Below are 24,021 nucleotides of genomic sequence, written 5' to 3'. Positions count from 1 at the left end.
AATGCCGGTGATGAGAGGAAGAGAGGGAAAGGCGTGGGATGAGACTTAATAATACAAATAAAAATGAATTATAGGGAGTGAATTCAGCTCAGTGATTTGCAAAAAAGAGACTTCAGTGAGGAGGAATAGAAGGAGCCGCCAAGTGAGACAAGCTTCGGAAAGCTACTCAACCATGGTTTGAGCTGAATCTGAATGGGACGTGGTTCCCCGCCCGCATCCCAGCTTCTATGGGGAAACTTTTGCAAATGTGAATGAAATGGAATTGACACAGTGCATTCTTCCGAACTCGGCAGACAGTATCTAGTGTTTTCTGCTCAGAACTTTGCAGGCAATAAATGGGGTGGATGGTTTAAATTAACTTAAAAATATATGCTAATGAGATAAAAGCCCTGGTTTGAATAATCAAATTTTAATTGGCTTTTCTGGAGAAAAGTAGATTTCCATTGGCGAATGTTGCCATTAGACAAATTGACTTCCTCCAAATTACGCAACGGTTGGTACATCTTTTTTGCTATTTAGCAAAGTGCCTTGCGTGTTTATCCATGTAGTTAACGCAATTAAATACCTTAATATCCTTGGGTTTTATTAGCTATGCAGTCGTACAGTGGGAGTGTGTAAGCAGGCCTATTGACTTGAATAGGACTTAGTCACTAATAATAACATATCCTTGGGGTTCCAGCCTTCATATGTTAAGCAATACAGTGGTACCTCGGGTTACAGATGCTTCAGGTTACAGACGCTTCAGGTTACAGACTCCGCTAACCCAGAAATAGTACCTCGGGTTCAGAACTTTGCTTCAGGATGAGAACAGAAATCGTGCGGCGGCGGCAGCAGGAGGTCCCATTAGCTAAAGTGGTACCTCAGGTTAAGAACAGTTTCAGGTTAAGAACGGTCCTCCGGAACGAATTAAGTTCTTAACCCGAGGTACCACTGTATTACATTGCTAGACAGTTTGGCACTTCAGATTTCAGTACCGGTATTTCAGGCAGTCCCAGCTGGTGAGCCTGACTTTCGCTCTGGCTGAACATGTATGGCATCCAATCTGCTTTGTGCTGGGCTTTCCCATTACCCTTGGGTAGAACCTGGTTTTGATATTTGTGGTCTTGGCCTTCCTTGCATCAAAGAGCAGGCTGACCTTCTACCCTCAAACTATGGAATTTACAATATGCTGTGATGGCCTCCAGCTTGGATCACTTTAAAATGGAATACTGTTGCCCGTGGTTACCAGAGTTGTATTAAATTTCTGTTTTGAAATTATGAGCTTTTGTTTCTACAGTAGTTTTAATTTTATTGTGCTTTTATTTATTGTAAGCGGTCATTGGACCTTGTGGTAAAGGGCAGGTAAGAAACATAATAAATAATAGTCATGATGGCTATATAACTTGCAGTGTTATACATTTTTAATTTTTGATTAAAAATGAAGAAACTTTTACCTAAATTTTGATAAAAATTCGGTCAACTTATTTTTAACACATGATTTTACTGGTGTTTTTAATTTATATTTTATGTAAGCTGCTTGGAAGTGTTGATGTTTAAGTGGTATATCAAGCCTTTAAATAAAGGACATGAGTCAACAGTGTGTGATACAGCAGCAGCAAAAAAGTGAATGCTATTCTAGGCTGCATTAACAGAAGTATAGTGTCCAGATCAAGGGACATAATAGTACTGCTCTATTCTGCCCTGGTCAGATCCCACCTGGAGTACTATGTTCAGTTCTGGACGCCACAGTTTAAGAAGGCGATTGACAAGCTGGAATGTGAGCAGATCAGAGTGACTGAGATGCTAAAAGGGCCTGGAAACCAAGCCTTATGAGGAACGGTGGAGAGAGCTTGGTATGTTTAGCCTGGAGGAAAGGAGACTGAAAGTTGCTTTGATAGCCATCTTCAAAGATCTAAAGGGCTATCACAAGGAAGATGGAACACGCTCATTTTCTGCTGCTCCAGAGGGTAGCACCTGAACCAATGGACTCAAACGACAAGAAATGAGATTCTGACTAAACAATAGGAAGAACATTCTGACAGTAGTAAGAGCTGTTTGACAGTGGAACAGATTTCCTCAGGAAAGGGTAGATTCTCCTTCATGGAGGTTTTTGAGCAGAGGTTAAATGGTCATCAGTCATGGATGCTTTCGTTGATATTCCTGCATTGCAAGGAGTTGGGCTGCAATGACCCTTGGGTTCCCTTTCAACTCTACAATTCTCTGATTCTAATAACATAACATATTAAATGATAACATAGAAGCAAATCAGCACACCACTGAATGCCGGTTGCTGGAGACTACCAATGGAAAACTCCTGTTTCCCCCTCATCCTGCTTCTGGGCTTCTCATTCAGTGTTAACTGAATGCTGTTCTGGATAGACCTTTGGTTTGATCCAGGAAGACCCTCCTTATATTCACTGCATCAACCTCTTCTTTTACTGATGGGCGGTTGCATTTATCAAATCTGTATTATATGTCAAACAACCTTTAGCGAAGGTCAGAATTTGAAGTGATTAAGCAAGATACTCCAATTGCTTCCTTTTTTGCTGTTGCTTCAAATAATCATCTTGTCCTTTTCCCTTTTTACTAGTGAGCAGGGAGGAAGCTGAGCCTTCAACTTGTAATGTTCTGATCATATTGGGTGGGGGGGAATAGCATGTGTCAAGAAAACCGCCACTTCCCGACAGCGCCTAACTAGGCATCTTGTCTTGCCCTTCAAAGGCTCTGGACAGTTGTGATTCACTCATGGGCACTGTGTGTGTCATCTCAAAAGCCGGCCGCTGTGTTCAATGCTAGGAGAAGGTCTTGAACCATGAAAGGAAACAGATCAATGACTGATGAGTGAGAAGAGCTTTGAGGGTGTATGGCCGCTGACCCTAACCTGGTATCCTCCAGCTGTTTTGGATTATACCTCCCATAAGCCCTAGCCAGCTGGGGCTGATCGGGGCTGTAGAGCAGTCCAAACCCACTGCAAGATACCAACCTGAGGAAAGCCGGTATTGGCAACTTGCGGGATCAAAGGCGGACACATGAAGCAAGAGAGCAAAGAAAAGATCAGAAAGGAGGAGGAGCGGGTGAAGCAGAGGAGGACGAAGATGTACCGCAAATAGAATGGGAGAAAGCCTCTGATAAAGAGGAAATGAAAAAAGGCAGAATAAAAGCTTGAAGCAGACGAGGTGGTTTACATTCTTTTGATATACAATGCATTAAATAGAAAATAAGTCACAGCTGACTGCAACCTAATAGCTTCCACAAAACTGTGCTATGCATTAGAAATTGCTGGAGCAGGTCAGCCCGAGAATACACGGAGACTAGTGCCCTTTCCTTTGAGCCCGGGGGCTGCTTCAAACATGGTTTCTGTCTGAGAAAAAGTGGTGCCTATAGACTTCCCGATTCGTGGATAAGTGAAAACGCTTGCACTGCATATCTTATGTGGTGGACTTCATGCTTTTTTAAAAAGCAGGAAACTGCATGGAGAAAACATCACATTGTTGTGCAGTTGTTTCTCCCAAGTTCCTTCCGAACCTTGCCAGTCAGATGAACGTCTTCTTTCCGGAAGCATGACACGTGGCTTTCCTGACAACATTTAAAAATGGGTTTTATTTATTTTATTTCTTAACATTTCTATACACTGGTACCTCAGGTTACATACGCTTCAGGTTGCATACGCTTCAGGTTACAGACTCCACTAACCCAGAAATAGTGCTTTAGGTTAAGAACTTTGCTTCAGGATGAGAACAGAAATCGTGCTCCGGCGGCGCGACAGCAGCAGGAGGCCCCATTAGCTAAAGTGGTGCTTCAGGTTAAGAACAGTTTCAGGTTAAGAACGGACCTCCGGAACGAATTAAGTACTTAACCCGAGGTACCACTGTACTGCCTTTCCTCCAAAGACCTCAAGGTTCTACCATTTCATCCACACAGCAACCCTGTGAGGTACCGTATTTTTCGCACCATAGGGCGCACTGGACCATAGGGCGCACCCAGTTTTTAGGGGGGGGAAATCAAGAAAAAAAATATTTTCTCCCCCCAGCCCCAAAGAGCAGCGTACAGGCTGCACACAACCTCTCCCTGCCAGAGGGGTTGCGCGCAGCTATGGAAGAAGGCAAGGCAGCGAGCGGGATGGATCCCGCTCGCTGTTTTGGCTTCCCCTTTAGCCCCGTGCAGCCTCTCCTTGCTGGGAGACGCTGCACAGGGCTAAAGAAGCCATAGCCTCGTGCAGCCTCTCCCTGCCGGAGGGGTTGCGCGCGGCTATGGCACAAGCCTGCATTCGCTCCATAGGACGCACACACATTTCCCCTCAATTTTTGGAGGGGGAAAACTGCGTCCAATAGAGCGAAAAATACGGTACATTAGGCTGAGAGACAGTGACTACCCCAAGGTCATTCAGTGAGCTTCATGGCCAAGTGGGGATTTGAACCCTTGTCTCCCAGGCCCTAGTCCCAACAGTCTTAACTGTTGCACCACACAGGCTCTCAATTTCTTAATATATCTATCAGATTCTGACCTCTCTTGAATGCAGGGTGTCTCGAGCCTTGTGATTGGTTTTAGACTTCAGAAGTATTTCTAAGATGTGCATGTTGCACAACTTCCGCAATGGCACCAGCTGAGCCAAAAATATTTCAGGTACAATTAAGAGTGCCAGTACTAATCCCTTAAAAAGGCTTGGGACCTGGGTGTTTCCCATATCGATCTGCCTGTTTGCAAAGACCTGCAGCAAAGGTGCCTCTCTGGGTGCCCCTACCTTCAAAAGTAAGGCAGCAGGTGGTGGCAATGAAGAGGGGCTGTTCATTTGGTAGTGCTTGCCTCATATTGTGGGTAGCTGACTTGGGGTGTGTGTGACCGTGATCAGGGCTACCGCAGGGGCAAAAGAACAGCTTTTCTGGGGAATATTTTATGGTACGCTGTGTAACATGTAGGGGTGTGGTTTCAAGTTTTAATTTTCCATTCTGTTTTCTCTGAACATTTCTTAATATTTTGATGTTAGATCAGAGTGCTTGACTTGCCCTCTTGAAAAGCTAAGCTAAACACCTCTAATCTCTTCCCACATGCCTGTTGTCATTTGTCTTTTTCCCTTTAATTAGTTTTAAACAGAGAGAATTGAACCGGAGATCAGCCTGAGGAATGTGCCATTTATTTGTATAATGGCATAGGTTTTCCATTTTTATTTTTCATTCCCTGTCTTGTGCATTCGTACAATTCTTTGTCTTCTTGTGACTTCTATCAAAGAGAGTTTTATTGACCAGACCGCTGTAGATCTCTAATTCCCCGCCCCCCCAAGAACTGCCACAGATAATTTAGCATCTGTTAACTTTCAAGCTCTTTAGATTCTTCTTACCATTGTGTGTGGTTCTGGATCTGCCAACATTATCATTTACTGTACTGCTCACCTAGTTTGCTTAGTTGCTATGAGCAAAGATGTCTCCAAACGAGACACGAAGGCTTGCAGCATCAACCCTGCTGTGTGGAAATCCCTTGCAGGCAACCGTAGTGCCTGGAGACAGACAGATGGACAGGTCATGCATCCACAGTAGTGAGCAGAGGAGAAAGGACTGCTGGGAGGAATGAGAGAAAAGATGCTGTGGTGCATTTGCAGCCGCAGAAGCGGATGCCTTCATCTGCCCCAGCTTCAACAAAACATGTCTCTCCCATATCAAGTCTTTGCTATCAGGCGCTGTAACTCTCCAACAGTTTGACCCCCAAACATGCACACCTCCATAGTCTCCTGAGACAGACAGGTGCCAACAATAGCAAGGCTGACGCTTATTTCACACCGCAGTCATTACATGGCTGTTAAGTCACCCCACACATATTTTGAGTGAATTAGCTGGAGTGTTAACGGCAAATCCATAATCCCTTCAGAAATGTTCTATAATAAATCAAGTCAGTCCATTTCCTCTCTTTTCAGGGAAGTGGCAAGGAATGGCTACCACATCAAGGTAGGCACAAACATTAAAGGAAGCTACTTCAAAGCATGCATATAAGCGTTCTACCATTTGAAGCATTTTCAGATAAGGAGATGGAAAATGATGGTGACGTTGTGCACAACAGGTATGATGGGATGGTGAGCTGCTTGTGCGTAAAATCCTAGTCCCTCAGAGTTTGGCTAAGTCCACAAACCTCTGTCTGTGACGGAGTTCCTTAAGCATGGCTCCATCAGTCGCTCGTTGAATCGGACAGTGGGCGTTTACGGAACTTCTTCCAGCATAAAAGCTCCTTAACGGAAACGCGTCTTCTGGACTCTCGGCGTGACAGTTTCCGGCGAGGAGTGGGTGTCCCTATAGGAGGTCCTGAAACCTCCCCACTGTTCTCGCTTGAAGTGTCTCTGAGCCCTCCCTCCGACTCACTTTCCCTTGGAACTCCACTTCTCCCCCTGCTGGTTCCCTCCTCAGCTGAATGGTCTCTCTCACCCTCCGTGAGCCCTTTCACCTCCTGCGTCTCAGATGGCAGTTCCCTGACAACAGGGTACCTTTTTCAGCGTTTCATAAGCATGCCCAGTTATCCAAACATTTTGAAGCAAAGTTCTCATTTTTACCACTGTCGTCATTCATGTTAAAACTTCCTGCTCGTTTCGTGTACAACTTCTCAATCTTTGCGCAGTGGCCAAAAGTCTGCATAGTGCTATGGAAAACCGCGTCGACTCACTTTATCAAAACATGTCTTAACAAAGCATGGACAATATTCTGTTGAAAAAATAGGTGCGCCAACTTGCTAAGGATCAAGTTATCCCCCCCCCAAACCTCCATGTGTATCTATTACATTTCTCTCTCATTCTTCCTTAAAGGAGGCAAGTCTGTGGGGTAAGCAGCCTAGTGTCTACCCTTGAAATAATCTCATTGGTTAAGGTGGGATGAAGAAGGTTGACTGGTCCAGCTTCCAATCAAAGATACTTACATGATGGAGCAGAAGTTTGGAACTACAGTGGTACCTTGGTTGTCGAACGGCTTGGCTCCCGAACAAATCAGCTCCTGAACGCTGCAAACCCAGAAATGAGTGTTGCGGTTTGCAAATGTTTTTTGCTAGCTGAACGTCCCCTGCACCATTGAGTGCAGGAAGCCTCTGCAGCCAATTGGAAGCCACACCTTGGTTTTTGAATGGTTCCGGGAGTCAAACAGACTCCCAGAACAGATTAAGTTTTGCAACCAAGGTACGACTGTATGCTACTCCAGTTCAAGCCTCAATCTACCCACCACCCTAGCTGTTCTTGGCTATATTTTATCTAGAGTCATCGTGAGAATAAAAATATGTATCCTTTCCTCATCTCTTTTGGGGGGAAATGAGCTACAAATAAGAATATAAAAAATGCATGTGTCGGGGAACTGCCATCGAAGCCAGAGGCGGAGGGAAGGCTCCAGAGGGATGCCGGAGAGGGTCCCAGTAGGGAGAGAGGCAGCCCATCCGCTGGGGAAGGAAATCAGCGTAGCACCAGTGGAGAAGGGGGGCAGATGGGGGAATCGGCGAGGGGGCTCCAGGACTCCTCGCCGGAGACCAGCGGGGAGAGCACGGGTCCTCCGCTGCCCACACCCTCCCTGCGCAGAAGACTTCCGCGCAGGGAGAGTAGGAGGAGACTAGGCGTCAAAGAACTTTGCTGGAAGAAGTTCAAGAAACGCCCACTGACGGATTCTGCCAGCGATTGAGACAGCCACGGATGGGTGGCTGTCCGGACAGAAAGGGTTCAACCAGGTAACCCAGCCAGGAGTGGCGACAACTTACGCACGAGCAACCCCTAGAACCATTACAGCATGCATTTTTATTCCTTGTTGTGAGTTGCCCTGCAACTATAAGTAAGTAAATGCAATTAGAAAGATTTTGCAATGGGGTCCGACACATAATGTAGGAGGGTGGCTTTTTTTCATGTTGACTTCTCTGTTTCCGTATATGCACAAGGAGCTGTATCCTCGTACAGCTAGGGTTCTTCCGTCTTTCTCCCGCAAAAGAATTTTTTTAAAAAAATGAAGAGCACCTGGAACACCTCTTTTCATTCATTTTAACTCTTACTGCTAAACAAAGTGAGCTTCGTACAGTTCATAATTGTTGCTCCTTTTGCGGTCGTCATACTTTGCCTTTGGCTGTCTAGGTATGAAAGGACCCAAACCAATTTGTAGGCCTTTATGTATCTGAAACAACCTTGTTAAAGTGATTGCGTTTTAAACAGCAGGCTCTTTTATTTTGTCACTGGCTTCCGCAGTACTTTCTGTAATTGGTGTTTGCGAAAACTCCAGGTGAATAACTGGGAAAGTTTTTTGGAGAGGGGGAGAGCAGAACCCAAGGGAGCATTTCATTGAGGTTGACTGATAAATTTAGAACAAGGTATGAAAAGTGGCGTTTTTTTGGACGAAATAAGCAGTTGACCTGTGGAATTTATTGTAGCTCTAGTCACGTTAAAAAAATACAGGTTTAAAATTTTGTTTGGCCATGGAGCTTAGATCATGTTAGTTGAGTCCTGCTTTTCTGTCAGTTAACAGTGTGTCAAGAAGGGATATGTATACATTGAGTGGCCCATATTGTTAAAGGTTTTCCCCCTCTCCTCTCCTTTCCTTCCCTCCCTCCCTGACCCCTTATATTTTGAAGTAGAAGGTGCTGGTTCTTGCCCAGGGCAGGGTAGCTGATTTGATGGGCCAGTGGTTTGATCCAATATGACAAATCGTGTGTTGATGTCTGAGGTGGAGCGCATCATTTGGCCTGCATTTGCGGAGGCTTTTGAGGTTGCAGTCTCTTTGCGGGTCTGTCCAGAGCTCATCAGGGGGGGAAAACTATTACAGTTCTAGACTTTTGCCATAAGGAATGACTAATTGAGTTATTACATGTTTGGCATGCCAGAACAGAGAGAGAGAGAGAGAGAGAGGTGATGTCAGTAAAGCGTTGTGACGGGAAAATGCCTGAATGTTAGAATGTAGACAAAGTGAGAAAAGATTGTATGGGCCCTGATTTAAAATGTAGCCATCAGTCAAATTCTTTTCTCCTTAAAATCCCTCCTCAAATTTTACCATTTCCATTGAACCTTCCACGTAATCACAAAGTATACACAACTTTACCTGTGCAAAATGGTGCTGTCAGGACCAGAGCTGTCAACTTTCGGATTTGAAAATAAGGGATCAGCAGCCTCACCTGTCCCGGGGACAGTCTACGGGATATCTAACAATCCAGGATAGCAGCGGGATACGGCGCCGAAATAAGGGAATTTCCCACAAAAAAAGGGAAGGTTGACAGCTATGGTCAGGACGGTTGGGTTGTCTATAGCTCTGCAATAAGGTTACAGTCTCTGCCTGGAGGTGTGGGTTTGAATCCCAATCTGCCCTTTGGCAGGATGCATGCGTGGTCCAAGGTGCTGCATTTGTGCCTGGAGGTGGCCGAACCAGCTTTAAAGTGATAGGAACCTCCTGTTCTTTCAGAAGATCTCAGGTTCAATCCCAGACACTTCCACTTAATAGCAGAGGTTGAAGACTTCTTTCTCAGATCCCAGAGAGCTGCTGTCAACCAGAGTAAATCATATTGAGCTAGACAGACACCTGGTTTTAAGGCAGACTATGTTCCTACAAGGGACGCGGGTGGCGCTGTGGTCTAAACCACTGAGCCTAGGGCTTGCCGATCAGAAGGTCGGCGGTTCGAATCCCCGCGACGGGGTGAGCTCCCGTTGCTCGGTCCCTGCTCCTGCAAAGTGCAAGTAGATAAATAGGAACCACTATGGCGGGAAGGTAAATGGCGTTTCCGTGCGCTGCTCTGGTTTGCCAGAAGCGGCTTAGTCATGCCGGCCACATGACCCGGAAGCTGTACGCCGGCTCCCTGGCCAATAAAGCGAGATGAGCGCCTCAACCCCAGTCGGCCACGACTGGACCTAATGGTCAGGGGTCCCTTTACCTTTACCTTTTTATGTTCCTACTAGGGCATGTGCCCCTGTTTGCTCCACCTCCCCTGCCATTCCTCCCCCATTAACCTCCTGGAGCTTCCCGGTCACACCCCATGCAAGGACTAAGCTTGCTTTTCACCTTCCCAGCCCCATTTCTCATTCCATTTCTCTCTTCTGTTTGTTAGTCCAGCTTTACATCCCAGTTTTCACCCGCCCCCATGTCCATTCCTCCTTCCCCTTCTTTTGTGCAACCTCCTTTGCACACAGAACTCCTCCATGGTAACCACCTGCATCTTCTTCCTCCCACACATTGCAACTGCTAAGCATCCTTTTCACTTTATGCCGAATTATGAAGCCAACATCACCTCCTATTCGTCAAACCCTTTCATGCCCCTGCCTTCAGTTTCAACCTCGTTCCCATGCCTTCTGCTCTCTCCTTTCTCTGCATCACCATATTCACCTTTACTCCTTTCCCCCCCCTCTACCCGTCTGCTTACATTCCTCAACTCTCCCTTGCACGCCACCCCATTTCTACGCCTCCCCCTCTCGCTTGCACACAAACCCCTATGTGGATCCATTCTGCTGTCTCTTTAAAATAAACAGAATTTAAAGAGCAAGGCTGTTGGTTAGCTTGTTCAGTTAGAGCACGGTAGAGTTCTGTTGATGGTTGTTGCTTCTTAATAAAGACTCTGTTCCGAATTACTACAATGACTCTGGAACTTCATGTAGAAGACAACGCATGGCACCAGGAGTGGAGGTACCAGGATTGTGGGGAAATACTATGGAGTCATAGGTTGCACATCCTTTATCTCACATAAGCTATCCGAGGAATGGAAGTTTAAATCAACCAAATGTTCCTTTTCAGTATTCCTCCTTTCCTGATGTACTCAAATGACCGTAAAAGTTTCCTCAAACCTCCGCCATTTTTAAAAAGCTGCCATTTTCTTCTCTGTTCCCACCATTTCTTCTTTACTCAAGCTTCTGGTGTTGTTTTAGAACCACTCCTCCCCTCTCAGTGATTCTCCTTTCTTGTCCCCATGCTATTGTACAACCTGCCTTCTCTTTTGCTTCTCATCGTTATTACATTTGTATACTGCCCTTCATCCATAGATCTCAGGGTGGTTCACAACATAAAAATACGAGATAAAAAACACAAAATACATAATAAAAACAAGAACAAACCAATAACGCCCCCTTCCTACCACCCCCAAGAGGACTCCATGCAAATCCAAATTGTTATGAGGCACTACAAATCCTGCAATGAGGGCTGCCCAATGACAGCCTTACATTTTTATGTATTTAGGAAGATAAAATCACTCCCTGCTATGCTTTCATCTCCTATTTTCCCCCCTTCCTCTGATGTCATCTCAACCGTCAAAATTTAAATTGCAAGCACTTTGTGCTAGAAATTGGGTTTTACTTATTTATATTTAATCTGCATTGTGTATGATATATCAATCAACATCATGTCTTTTGGAACCTTTGTAAAACGTGACCGCCTGCCGCAACATGTTGATGAAATGTGCCATGCGCAAACAGTTGTGTTCTGTCTCCAGGTCATAAAAGAGATGGGAGCTGGAAGGGCTTTCCCTTAATCCTTAGGGCAGTGTGTGTAATGCAAAAAGCTCTTTAGCAGTGTCAGCAACCAGGACTGAGAAGCCCCTTGGGAGAGAGAAAGCCTAAGGAAAGATTTGTGCTATAGGAATGGCTTGACTTCAGAAGTCTTCCTTTCTAAGACAAGTGGAGAGTCAAGTACTTGTCGTATAATGGACATGCAAGGAGCTCTGAATGTATTCTGAATTCCTTATTTTTGGGCAGTGGGGGGAGAGAGTGGACATTTCTAGTCTATTTCCTAATCAATGCTAAGCATCTCTCATTCTGTGTATTACATGTGAATGCAGGGTGGAAGAGTTCAATTTTGAAGCTGCACTTCAGCTCCGAGAACAGCTGCTTTAAAAAAAATTACATTAAAAGGCCGAAGATACAAGCCGAGACTGAGTTACACCTCTGATGCGAAAGTGCTCTTAATTCTAAGTCGTGAATCTAGAATTACTACTCTGGTCATTTTTCAGAAATGCTAAAGGAAGTTAGAATGCAGACAAACTTTCAACCTTCTGCCCTCTTTAAGATGTGAATGGAAGATGTTAAAAATCAGCTAATTTGTATATTAGTTGGCAGTTTTGGCTCGTGTTCACCAAACTCTGAAACCATTAGTTGAGTGACCATTTTGTTTTTGTTTGTTTGGATCCTAATTTCACAGATAGAGCTGTGACCCGGTCTGTGTCATAATTCTGCAGGACTAGCACAGTGTGTGGCTACTTAATGTAGGATGCCAAGTTTGTAGTCCTTCCACACAACTCCAGTACACATGCGATTCCTTCAGACACTCCCAGGGAGAAGCTTCCAGTGGTGCTGTCCCATACTGCTGTTGAGGCCTCTTCCCATTGATCTGTGTCCCTGGCGGGATGCTGTTTGGGTTGAAAAGCTCTCCATGATAGTCCCTGAATACTTGACTCAACCACATGGGGATAGCACCATTGGCAGGGCAGTTTAGTGTGTCTTTGAAGGGGCTGTGAGATTGAACACTGGGTGGGTGTGCAGGGTTTTTGTGGTGGCAGTGGTGGCACTTGCATGAATCGCAAGGTGATTACCTGCAGCTGCCCTTGCAATCTGAGTGCCAAAAAAGACAGTAGCATTCAACATGTCATGAAGCGGGTTGGGCAGCGGGTGGTAGAGTTTGAATAATCCAAAGACTGACATTTGTTTGCGGGTGTCTCGTTTTTATCTTTCCCCCAGAATGGTCTTCGATGTCTTTCGAGGAGCTGCTGCAGTTGAGAAATCGAGTTGGGACCAAGGCCTATCAGCAGATGACTACTGGGAAAAGGGCAGTAAATGTCACAAAACCAGAGAAGAGGCAGCGTCCAAACAAGCACGGGTAAATGTGTTTCCCTGTTGTGCATTCCCCAAAAGAGAACTGCATTCCCCTGGGCTCAGGTGAAGTCTGCAAACCTGCGCTTGCTTACTTGAAAGTGAGCTCAGCATCGAACTTGTGCATGGGCTCATGCAGTAAGCCCTTTTCTGCTTGGTGAAGGGCGTAGAGATTTCTTAGCTGCCTCTGGAGAGCTATTGGAGCAGAATGCATTCATCCTGGAAAGAAGGAATTGGAGTTTAACCAGAGGGCTCCCTCTGGGAGGGTGGGTGGTAGCATGGACTTACCTGAAGAACTAACAGCCTTAAGTGTCTGCTTTACGGTCTTCACCACTGGAGCTGCTACCTTGCTCTCAATGCATTTTTATAACCTTGCTGTGATTAATTTACTTCCTTCTTCCTAAGCCTCTCTGGGAGCCATTTATGTGACTCTTTGGCCCCGTTTGTGTTCCCAGTCTCTCACACTTTGGTGTACAGTGGTACCTCGGGTAACATACGCTTCAGGTTACATATGCGTCAGGTTACGGACTCCACTAACCCAGAAATAGTACCTCGGGTTAAGAACTTTACCTCAGGATGAGTACAGAAATCGTGTAGCAGCGGCGCGGCGGCAGCGGAAGGCCCCATTAACTAAAGTGGTGCTTCAGGTTAAGAACAGTTTCAGGTTAAGAACGGACCTCCGGAACAAATTAAGTACTTAACCCGAGGTACCACTGTATTCTGTAAAATGCCATCAATGTGATGAGTAATTTAAACATTAAAATAGACACTGATGCAAATCGTCACTGTAGTCCCTCCTCAGACACCTCCCCGCAGTTCTCTCCATTTTGCTGTGTGTCATTACCCTTTGTCCAGGTTTCAGTCGCCCAAGTGTCACATCCAAAAGACACCTGTTCTTTCCTTCATCAGTTCTCTCTCATCTCTTCCAACTTTCTCTGCTTCTCTTCTCTCTCCCCTCCCCATCCTCTGTTAATATCTTGTGCTGTTACTTCACCTTTTACCTGAAGCTCTCACTGGCTTTCCAGACAATGCTATATAAGCCTTTCAAAATGCCTCTTCTATTATGGGTTGCTTATTTCTATTTTTATCTCTCCAAAGCCTTTGGAGAGAGAGCCTTTCTACAAAAGCCCCAGTGCAGCTGGAATCAAATCAGCTAGGTGTTTGTGTGTGTGTTTGTTTGAAAGGAACCCTCTCGACTTTAAGGGAATGCTCCCCAAATTCTATCCTGTTCAGTGGTGCATTCTTGAATGAAATTGGATTCAGAAGCAAGCAACATAACACCGCAATATTTTTTAAAAAGTGAGCAAGCTTTATAAAATCTTCTGCATGCTTATTGGAAACCAGTATGTTATGGAAGCGAAAAGCAAGAGGTGTCTGAAGGAGCCTGGCTGGTTTGTGAATTCTCACATGGTGTCTGGAATGACAGCTCCTGCCCTGCTGCTGCGGTCCATTCTCTGGCTTGTATCTGACAAAGTCATCCTATTCATGCAAGGACTGCTGCCTGCACAATGGGATTCCTCTGCCCGCCCCCAAATCTGCTCTCTAGGGTTGGGGGGAACCCTAGAACAGATTTGGGGTGTGTACATAGGGAGATGAGAAGAAGCACAGGTTGAACTCCTTGTGCTTACAGGACAACTTGGTTGGGTATGAGCCTAAATGTTGCTCATCTGCCTGCTGCAGAAAGCAGAATCCCATTGCTACTTCAAACCTGGAGGAGAAATGTTGCAGTGGGGCAGCTGGGACACCACACTCAAATAATGTTTTGCTGCCCCGGGGCTGTTAAAGCAATAGGTGCCGCATCCGGATCAAGAACTGGCAGCTCTGCCTGCGAAACTCCACAATACTGTCACAATTCTGGTAAGGGTGCTGTCTTTTCAGCTAGCTAATAAAAATATACCGTATTTTTCGCCCTATAGGACGCACTTTTCCCCCTCCAAAAATGAAGGGGAAATGTGTGTGCGTCCTATGGGGCGAATGCAGGCTTTCGCTGAAGCCTGGAGAGCGAGAGGGGTTGGTGTGCACCGACCCGTCTCGCTCTCCAGGCTTCAGGAGAGCCGCAGTGCCAGCCCCACAAGGTCGGGGGACAGCGGGGAGGCGGAACGCCGCCATCCCGCTGTCTCCCGATATGGTTTGGAGGCTGACGGCGGGGAGACGCGTGCTTCTCCCCGCCGCTAGCCCCGCAAGCTCCGGGGACAGCTGGGAGGCGCAGCGCGTCTTCCCGCTGTCCCCGGACCTGGTCTGCAGGCGGGCGGCGGGGAGAAGAGCGCTTCTCCCCGCTGCCTGCCCCGCAAGCTCCGGGGACAGCTGGGAGGCACAGCGCGTCTCCCCGCTGCCGGCCCCACAAGCGCCTGGGGGGCGAAATAATTTTTTTTTCTTTATTTCCCCCCCAAAAAAACTTGGTGCGTCCTATGGGCCGGTGCGTCCTATGGGGCGAAAAATACGGTAATTAACTTCATCGAGCCGTTCATGGGCTGTTGGTGCAGAAGATTAGCTTACTTGTTTTCTCCACTCCCCATAATTTTATCAGTTTGCACTTAACCTGAGGGAGTTTGGTGTATCCCTCTGAAAAAGGCTGTTTCATAGAGAGCTGTCTGTTTCCCGTGATGCGCTGCTTTTTCTGCCGCGTCTGAAGGCTGGCGGTTGCGAAGCACAACAGGAGTGTGACTTGGTTAATGTCACTGCCGAGGAGGGTCTGGGTGTCATATTTTCAAAGGATTTCTACGGCGGCTCATTAAAATTTATGTTGGCATAGCGATGGCGCCACGTCAGTCCAGGGAGTAAAAGGCACCAAATAAGTGATATGTTGACTTTACTGGACCAATCCATTTTGAAGAGAATATTCCAGGTTCATCACCTGCTTTTGTCTTCTGAATAATTGGGCGGTGTGGGTTGAAAATGCTTTGAAGGTGGTAATCCAGCAGGTTGGAGAGAGGTAGGGAACGGGATGCTGGAACCATTTATTGCTAAAGTGGAGACCTTTTCCGAACTCCTGCTTTGCATAAGTTTATTCCAGTATTTACTGCTTTTTATAGCCTGCCTTTCCACTGAAGTGCTCAGGTGCAGCTGGAGCCAAAACAGTTCTAACGTACAGTAAGCCCGCAACTGACGCTGGGGTTACGTTCTCGGGATCGCGCCCAAAGCCCAAATTGCATGTCATCAAAACACCTTTGGTTCAACGGCAGGTTGGGGGGGCATCATTTTTCCTGGAATCCTGCCCCCTTTATTTTACTTTTTGTCTCACACATAAAGCTGAATGCGTACAAGTTAAATGTATGTAAGTTGTAGGCTTAGTAAATACAAGACATGAGTGGTGCTTAGTTCTTTCTTCTTACCACTTGAACAATAGCTGTGGTTATTCATGGATATAAAGTTTAAGAACACAACAATATTAAAACTTATTTTACATCAAGCTACAGGTGAAATGTTGGGCCAAAGAGGATTTAAAAAACCAAAACTTTGCAAATTGTAATAAATCTGGGCACCTTTCGGTCATTGTATCCCATAAAACAGAAGCAACGACTGAGAAAGCCCTGATCCTTGACCTTTTCTAAGTGGGGTTGTTGTCAGAAGAGGGTCTCCTTTGCTGATTTTTACTGAGAGACAAGCTCTCGTGCTTTCCCTGAGCCCAAGTTGTTTAGGACTTGAAAGGGTAGTGTCAGCAGTTTTGGAAAGGGCATGGAAGCCAATTGGTGGTTGAAGCAGATACAGCGTTGCATAATCCCGAGTGTTCCTTGACGTTAATTAATGGGCTGCTGGGTTTTGCATGAAGAACAGCTTTTGAATACTCTAGCAGAAGCCCCAGATATAGCATATTGCAGTAGCTCAGCCTAGAGATTACAAATTGAACGATGGTTTCCAGAGCCAGGGATGAGAAATTGGTGGCATTCCAGGCGTTATTGAACCACAGCTCCCATCATTCCAGTCTATTGTCCACACAGGATGGGGCTGATGGGAGTTGGAATCCAATGATATGGGGTGGGGGCAAAGCCTTCCCACCCCTGGTTTTAAGCCAGAGCCATTGATCAGGAATAAATAATATGCCGAAGCTGATGATAAAAAGCAGTTCTGGATACTAGAGAAATTATGAACATCCAAAAGTAGCTAGGGGTGGGTCCACTTCCAGAGAGATGTCAGTGTCATTCCATCAATCAAAAAATATTTCCATCCAAATTTATCTGACTTTGGGTCTTGGGATGAAAACTTGCATCTTATACAGCTGGTAGCAGAACCCTGTGATATACCGATAAAGGCTAGGGACCAGCATTTCAAGCCAAAATCTTGACTTTGAACATCAGAAAAGCAAAATCTCATTAGAGATTATATTATTTTGTCTGAAACTTTGCTCCCTGACCTTTATTCAGAGTAGCGTACACATAATGACTTGCGGTTTGTGCCCTGCAATTCTGAAGAAAAAGACGGCCTCTTAAAAGGCAATGAATGCAGGTGAAAGGGGACGGAATGATAAGAGCACTTAATTAGATGCACACAGCCCGGGAAGCTGCTTTTGGTTTTTTTGTTTTTTAATTAGCGCTTTTCCCCCTTTTACCCACTGATTATATAATTAATTTGCCATACAGATTGCAATCACCGCAATACAATCAGTCGCATTGGAATCCACCCATGCCAGCGGAATCGAAATGTTTTCTTCGCTTTCCGTCTTTACATCCTCCCATTCTGCATAGGAGTGCGGACCCAGCGGGTGTGTGGATGCACCCGTGCTTAATTTGGTGGATACAATAAAATATTGGTACAATACGGTTTTCAAAACAGTCTACTCTTTCTTTAACATATACTTCAAGGCTTCAAATCACATACAGTTCAGTAATCCTTGACTGACAGCCAGGCGCAAAAAATGGCACCCAGACTTTTTGAGGTGCTGGGAAATGGAGAATCTTTAGGCGCAAAATGTGCTTGGCACCCTGCTAATTTCGAACCCTGTTTAATTCCATTTCCCCTGTGTTTGTTTCTCCTTTCAAGTGAATTGTTGTAAGAGCAAGCTACAGTCAAGCGATGTAGTTGAGATCAGAGAATCATGGAATTGTAGTGTTGGAAGGGACCCGAGGGTCATCTAGTCCAATAGACATTCTGTTGTGACGTCTGTAAAGTACAGTGGTACCTCGGGTTACATACCCTTCAGGTTACATACGCTTCAGGTTACAGACTCCGCTAACCCAGAAAAAATGCTTCAGGTTAAGAGCTTTGCTTCAGGATGAGAACAGAAATCGTGCTCCGGCGGCGCAGCGGCAGCGGGAGGCCCCATTAGCTAAAGTGGTCTTCAGGTTAAGAACAGTTTCAGGTTAAGAACGGACCTCTGGAATGAATTAAATACTCAACCCGAGGTACCACTGTACTTCGAAGGTGCTATTTGGCGCCCAGTAAGTTTTGTTGGTAGAGTAGTTAACTAAAGCTCTACACTTCAATCCTTAGCAAATATACTTGGAAGTAAGGTCCATTGTACACAGTAGGATATAGGCTTACGCTGTTGTGTTTCAGAGTACTCTCTTTATTTAAATAAAGGGGGCTGTTAAATTATTGGGGATGAAAATTCAGGACACTCTTGTTCTTTGAAGTTACATTTTCCCTCTTGGAATGGAGGGAAGGCAATGTTAAAGAGCCCTTTTCTTTCTAACAGTGAGTGGTAACTTACAATTCAGTAAACAGATACCTTGCATTTCCTTCAATATCTCAAAAAGGCATCTATACTAAGGCTCTAGTATATAAATGTAATGATTAATCAATAATTGGTTAAAGGCCAGACTATTTATCAACTAAACTTTTATAATCTGTTGACAGCCCTTAATATATACATAGCAATAAATATAAGGAAACACATACATCATGTAGTTAGCCTTAATATCTATTATAAACTCTTCTAGTAGTAATACATCTTGTTCCAAAATTCAGAAGATTGAATCCAGTCCTGCGTTAATGTACTTTTCCCTTTAATCTCTTCTCTTGTCATATTACATAACACACTTTGCTTTCCAAGTGGCTTTCAATTCCTTGCACATAGCAGTCTCTTAGTTTCCAAAAGTTTCTAGTGGTCAACAGTGCAGAGGGAAAACAAGCAAAACACTGGCGCAGCATTTGAGTTTCGCATCTTGAGAGATGGTTCTGAGAATCAACCCACCCAAGGATAGGATATAAACCCAGGCTTCTCTTTCCTAAGTATGTACTCTCTATCTCTCTCTCCCACAGACCTCTGGAAATTTCAGCCAAGAAGCCCGTCCCCTATCTAAGACGAGTTGTGCCTGTTAAAAAGAAGGTGAGTTGTTGTTTTTTCTCTCTTCAACATTATTTCATTCCTCCCCTTTTTCTGGTTTTTATTTTTTCATTTTCTTTGTTAAATTTGCAAATTAATAAAAAAGGGAAGAAAATAGCCTTGTGTCCGTGGACAAAAAACATGGGTAGAAGAGAAAAGAAAAGGAAAATATTTGAGTAACACAACTGAAAATTACTTGGAGGGGATGAATGAAAATTACTTGGGAGGAGATGAATATAATGGAGTTCGCATGACGACTGAGGAGACTGTTGACTTAGTAAGCAGTGCTCAGTGCAGCGCTGCATGAGGCAAGGGCCACTGAGTGTGACAGGAATGATACAGATTCGGCTTGCTCCTGAAAGACAAGAGTAATGATGGGTGCCCAAGAAGAAAGACACCACTTTTTGGCAGTTTCAAATTTTAGTGCTCGCTTCTCTTTCCTCCTCCCCAGGTACCTCGAGATCCTCGCTTTGATGACCTCTCTGGGGAGTATAAGCCAGAAATCTTTGAAAAGACGTACAGCTTCTTGAACGACATCAGGAAGAAGGAGAAAGAGGTAGTGGCTGCAGCTACTCACGTTGAGTGCAACCTGCCTAGAAGGAGGAAAAGCCTGTTTTTTTACCTCAGTTTTTTACCCCCCTTTTTACCTCAAGAGTCCTGGGTTGAAAGGCGACTTCCCTTTCAGCGCCTTCCCCTCTTTCCCCCCTGCAGGTAGTTCAGAAGCACCTGAAGAAAAGCCGAAATGTGGAGCGGCAAACCAAGTTGCAGCAGCTCCTCAAGCAAATGGTGAGTTGGGGCCGCAGGGAATTAGGAGCAGCTCGGGTTTCCTTTGGAGACGCTGCAGGCAGGCCCAAAGCCTGGAGCCGCCGTTCAGCGGAAAGCTCCAGTGAGGCCCGTGAGATTGGGGAGAGGAGAAACGTTGACGCTGGCCGGCCGTGGCATGTTTGCAACTTGCCCATCTTTGCTTCTTAGACTCAGCAGGAGGAGACACAGAGGAAACAACAGAAGGAGAGAGAAAAGGAGCTGGCCTTGAAGAGGCAGCAGAGGGAGCTGGCCCAGCAAGGAAAGAAGCCCTTCTATCTAAAGAAGTGTAAGTGTTGGCCTGTCGACAGAAGGTGCACGGTTCGAGCCTTGACTTTCCATCAGGCTGTCAAATAGGGGACCTGTTGCTGATGCAGTGGCGTAGCTGGCGGGGGGCACAGGGGCGATTGGCTCGGGAACAAAATGTCAACACCCAGTGCTGCCTCAACACAGCTGCGTGCTTCTGTCGCTAGGCTCTGTTGAAAACGGTTTCTCCCTGCGAACCAGGAAGTGACCTCTCCATGCAATGGAGCAACTCTTATCTCTGTGGCTGCGATCTCCTGGGTGACAGGGGCACTGCTAGGCAGTTGAATGAGCATGCGTACTCTGTCTGTTTCCCAGCCTTCCATCCATCCCCTCCACACGGCCCTGGGCCCTGGCAACCCACGCTACACCACTGTCTATACATTGGTTCACAGCGGTGTCTGCAGTGGTGTGACTCTTGAACAGAAGGAAGAAATCCTTTTAAGACAGGGCTCGATGGGAGTCAGTTAAACAAACTGTCGTAGCGGCGCTTCTTGGTTTATCCTGGTTTGACCCAAATTCTGTGTGACCTTGAGCACCTGATAGTCTTGCCCTGACCCTGTTTACCTTCTATGAAAAAAGTCTGTCATGTTCCTCTCCTCTACTTGGTTTGCATATTGGAGATGGTCAGCACTGCCACTTTGAATGGTGTTCTCACCTGCTGTGTTCATTGGATCTGGTTACCAGTTGCACTGGGGAATGATGCAAAGCAAAGGGAGTGGATGGTGACTTTTACTGAGAGGGTGTGCAGTCATCAATGTGGATTCTTTTTTTTTAATCACGGGACTCTATTGAAAGATGGGAGAGGACTGGGAGTGGAAGAGGGAGCTTGAGTTAGGGATGGGAATTGCTAGTGACATTCTGAACATGGCTGGCTTGAATTAAGGCCACTTTCCCCTTTGTGCTTTGCAGCTGATAAGCGGAAATTGGAACTGGCTGAGAAGTACAAAGAGCTGAAGAGGAGTGGGAAGCTGGAGGGCTTCCTGAGCAAGAAGAGGAAAAGGAATGCCGCCAAGGACAAAAGGAGGCTGCCTTTTAGGAAGGATGTGTAATATCTGGCTATATTTGTGACACACCATTTTACAGGTGCAAATCTCCTGCTGCAAATCAACTATCGACTCTGGCCAGCGAGGTCAACAATCCCAAGTTTTCTCTGCCCCTAATGCTAGGGGCATTCCAGTGCTCTGAACAAGCAAGGGTTTGAGCAAAATTAATTGGTGACATTCCCAGCCTGAGAAGCGTTTGCCGCCTTCAATGGGAAATAGATTGCAAATTATTGCAAATTATTTGCAAAATTATTGCAAAAAATTGTCTCCCTCCTTCCAGGGGCAAGCCTCAAGCTTGGCAAAGAGTCAAGGAGCACCTCCCCCCCAAAAAAAACATATTTCCCAGGACTCCCCACTCCTTGTTTCTTCCACTACGCAGCCTGTGCAGACTTGGAGGCTCCCCATTTTCCGTCCACCTGCTTCTCTTGCTACTTATTAGTGCTGCTTGGTTGTATTCCCAGCTGTTTTCTTTGCAGATTGCTGTGGAAGCTTAAGAGAGTTTCCCAGAAAGCACCGTGCTTTAGCTTCATGCGCTGGTATTACGCAGGCCAGAATCTTCCATAATATTTTCCGTATCTGGTAAATTAAAACCATCTTCAAATACTGACAGTTGAAGTCTCTTTAAGTAAAAAATGTGGTGGAGAATTATCCCAAATAAATTCCCAATTAGCCCAATAAATTTCCGAAGATATTCTTTGGGAAATATATAGTGAAATACCACAAAGTACATATATTACCTGTGGCAATATCTTTCATTTATTAACCTTACCCCCAAATGCTAAATTTTAAGTAATGGCCACCTCTCCATATTACTAGAAACCTCTTTCGTCAACTTACTCAGATAAAATTTAATCATTTTAATAATTGGAATCAGAATGCCAAGTGTGTTAAGATGTCTGGGCACTAACAAAATCACCAATTTGTGTATGATCTGCACTAGCCCACCTGCAATTTCAGTCATTTAATTGTATACTCTCAAATTCTACCAAAACAACCAGAATTGGGTTGTTGTTTGTTTTGCTGCAAATGTGCATGCTTCTAACATTGAACTGAAATCTGGGCAGTTTCTAGAGATTCTGTACAAAGAAACTAATTGCCGTCTCATTACTGGTGGCAATGAGTGTGTATGTCATTTTGACAGACCTGCTTTGGATTACTAACTGGTAAGGTGTTTTATAGCAACATTTCACTGAACAAATTTTTGAAGTAAAGTTACTAATTTTATAAAATCAAACTTCTTCCTCTTTGAGCATCAAGTGAGATTTTATTTGCAGGACTTCTTATTTTGCTAGGGCAAAGACATTTTCTCACCATTTCCGCCTAATTTGCTCTCGCCCCCCACCCCCGCCCCTTTTCTCTGTTTCTCTCAGTGTGGCCTGATATTTTCAGCTAGTAATAATTGCCATCGTGGCTTCATTCCAGATAAGCAGATCACTTTCCGGTTTTTATCTTGCGTTCCAAATCTTGTCAGACCTTTAGTTCTTGCCCTTCTCTCTCTCTCTCTCTCTCTCTCTCTCTCTCTCTCTCTCTCTCTGCTTCTGAGCCAACTACAACTGCTCTGTATTCTTGGAAGTGGGGAGGAAAAGTCACTTTTTATGGATGGACAGTAGAATTTTGCAGGGGCTGTGCTATGACATGAGGAGCACGCTTCTCAAATTTAGCACTTTGCATCTGTCTCTGTGCATTTTGCAGCTGCTGTTTGATGCTACCTTTATATGAAACTGGACTGCTTTTTTTAAAAAAACCTTATTTTAATCTTCTCATCCAGAGGCGCAAGGAGCAAAGAGGTATGCTGGGCGTCTCAAAACCTTCCTACTAGAAATCCATCTTATAGCCCTCTGGTTTAGCACCTGCTGGCGTGAGATGAGAAGGTCTATCCAGTGCAGCATTCTGCTTCTAGGGAACCCTCAAGCAGGGCATGCAATTCTCATCCTGCTCTTGCTCTCCAGCAATTGTTGTTCAGTGGCATATTGTCTCTGAATGTGTCTTCTGTGAATTTATCAGTCTTTGCACCAATACTCTTTGCTCCATCCTTTGTGACTTAGAAGTTGGGGGGTGGTTTCAATGAAAGCCCTAAATGGCCTCGGTCCAGTATACCTGAAGGAGCGTCTTCACCCCCATCGTTTTGCCCGGACACTGAGGTCCAGTGCCGAGGGCCTTCTGCTGGTTCCCTCACTGAGGGAAGCCAAGTTACAGGGAACCAGGCAGAGGGCCTTCTCGGTAGTGGCACCCGCCCTGTGGAACGCCCTCCCACCAGATGTCAAAGAGAAAAACAACTTCCAGATTTTTAGAAGACATCTGAAGGCAGCCCTGTTTAGGGAAGCTTTTAATGTTTAATAGGTTATTGTATTTTAATATTCCGTTGGAAGCCGCCCAGAGTGGCTGGGGAAACCCAGCCAGATGGGTGGGGTATAAATAATAAATTATTATTATAATGAAAGCTGGGATTTATTGATTTTTCTAGCAAGAAGTTGAATTCCATAGCTGGTATCCAATGGTATACTTTCCCAGTGCGGTCACAGAATCCAAAGAGACCTGTAAAATCTCTTGCCCTGGGACTGAGGAGGACACTGGCCTCTGCCACCAACCCGGGAACCAAGAAATTGAGAGACTTCAAGAAAGAACAACATAGGAAGGAGAGAACAAGCCTGTCTCTATCCATTGGCCCGAGAAGGAGCAGCTTCAGTGAATTTGATCCTCCTGTTCCCCCGCCAGAAAAAAAATTCTGTTCCGGTTGCCAGTTTCCCTGGCACTGCAGAACAGAAATGAATTAATCTCTGGCCTCATCAATCAGCCAAGATTACTGCAATGTGTTGTACATGGGACTGCCTCTGAAGATGGTTCAGAAACTTCAGCTG

At 45.4% G+C, this 24,021-nt stretch overlaps 1 protein-coding gene across 2 annotated transcripts in view; it reads left to right on the top strand.

Annotated features, from left to right (window-relative positions):
* RRP36 (ribosomal RNA processing 36) overlaps window positions 1–22,407 on the top strand; it is a 31,443-nt gene extending 9,036 nt beyond the window's left edge. For both annotated transcript variants that reach the window (XM_053383444.1, XM_053383445.1), the window contains exons 3-8: window positions 12,620–12,758; window positions 18,950–19,016; window positions 19,465–19,569; window positions 19,725–19,799; window positions 19,986–20,103; window positions 21,030–22,407. In XM_053383444.1, coding sequence (XP_053239419.1) covers window positions 12,620–12,758; window positions 18,950–19,016; window positions 19,465–19,569; window positions 19,725–19,799; window positions 19,986–20,103; window positions 21,030–21,169 — 644 coding nt within the window. In that variant the 3' untranslated portion in view covers window positions 21,170–22,407. The remainder of the gene's footprint in view (window positions 1–12,619; window positions 12,759–18,949; window positions 19,017–19,464; window positions 19,570–19,724; window positions 19,800–19,985; window positions 20,104–21,029) is intronic.
* The last annotated feature ends 1,614 nt before the right edge of the window (window positions 22,408–24,021 follow it).

This window comes from Podarcis raffonei, chromosome 3, assembly GCF_027172205.1.
Source record: "Podarcis raffonei isolate rPodRaf1 chromosome 3, rPodRaf1.pri, whole genome shotgun sequence".
NCBI classification, from domain to species: Eukaryota; Metazoa; Chordata; class Lepidosauria; order Squamata; family Lacertidae; genus Podarcis; species Podarcis raffonei.
This window is presented reverse-complemented; position numbering and strand designations above follow the sequence as displayed.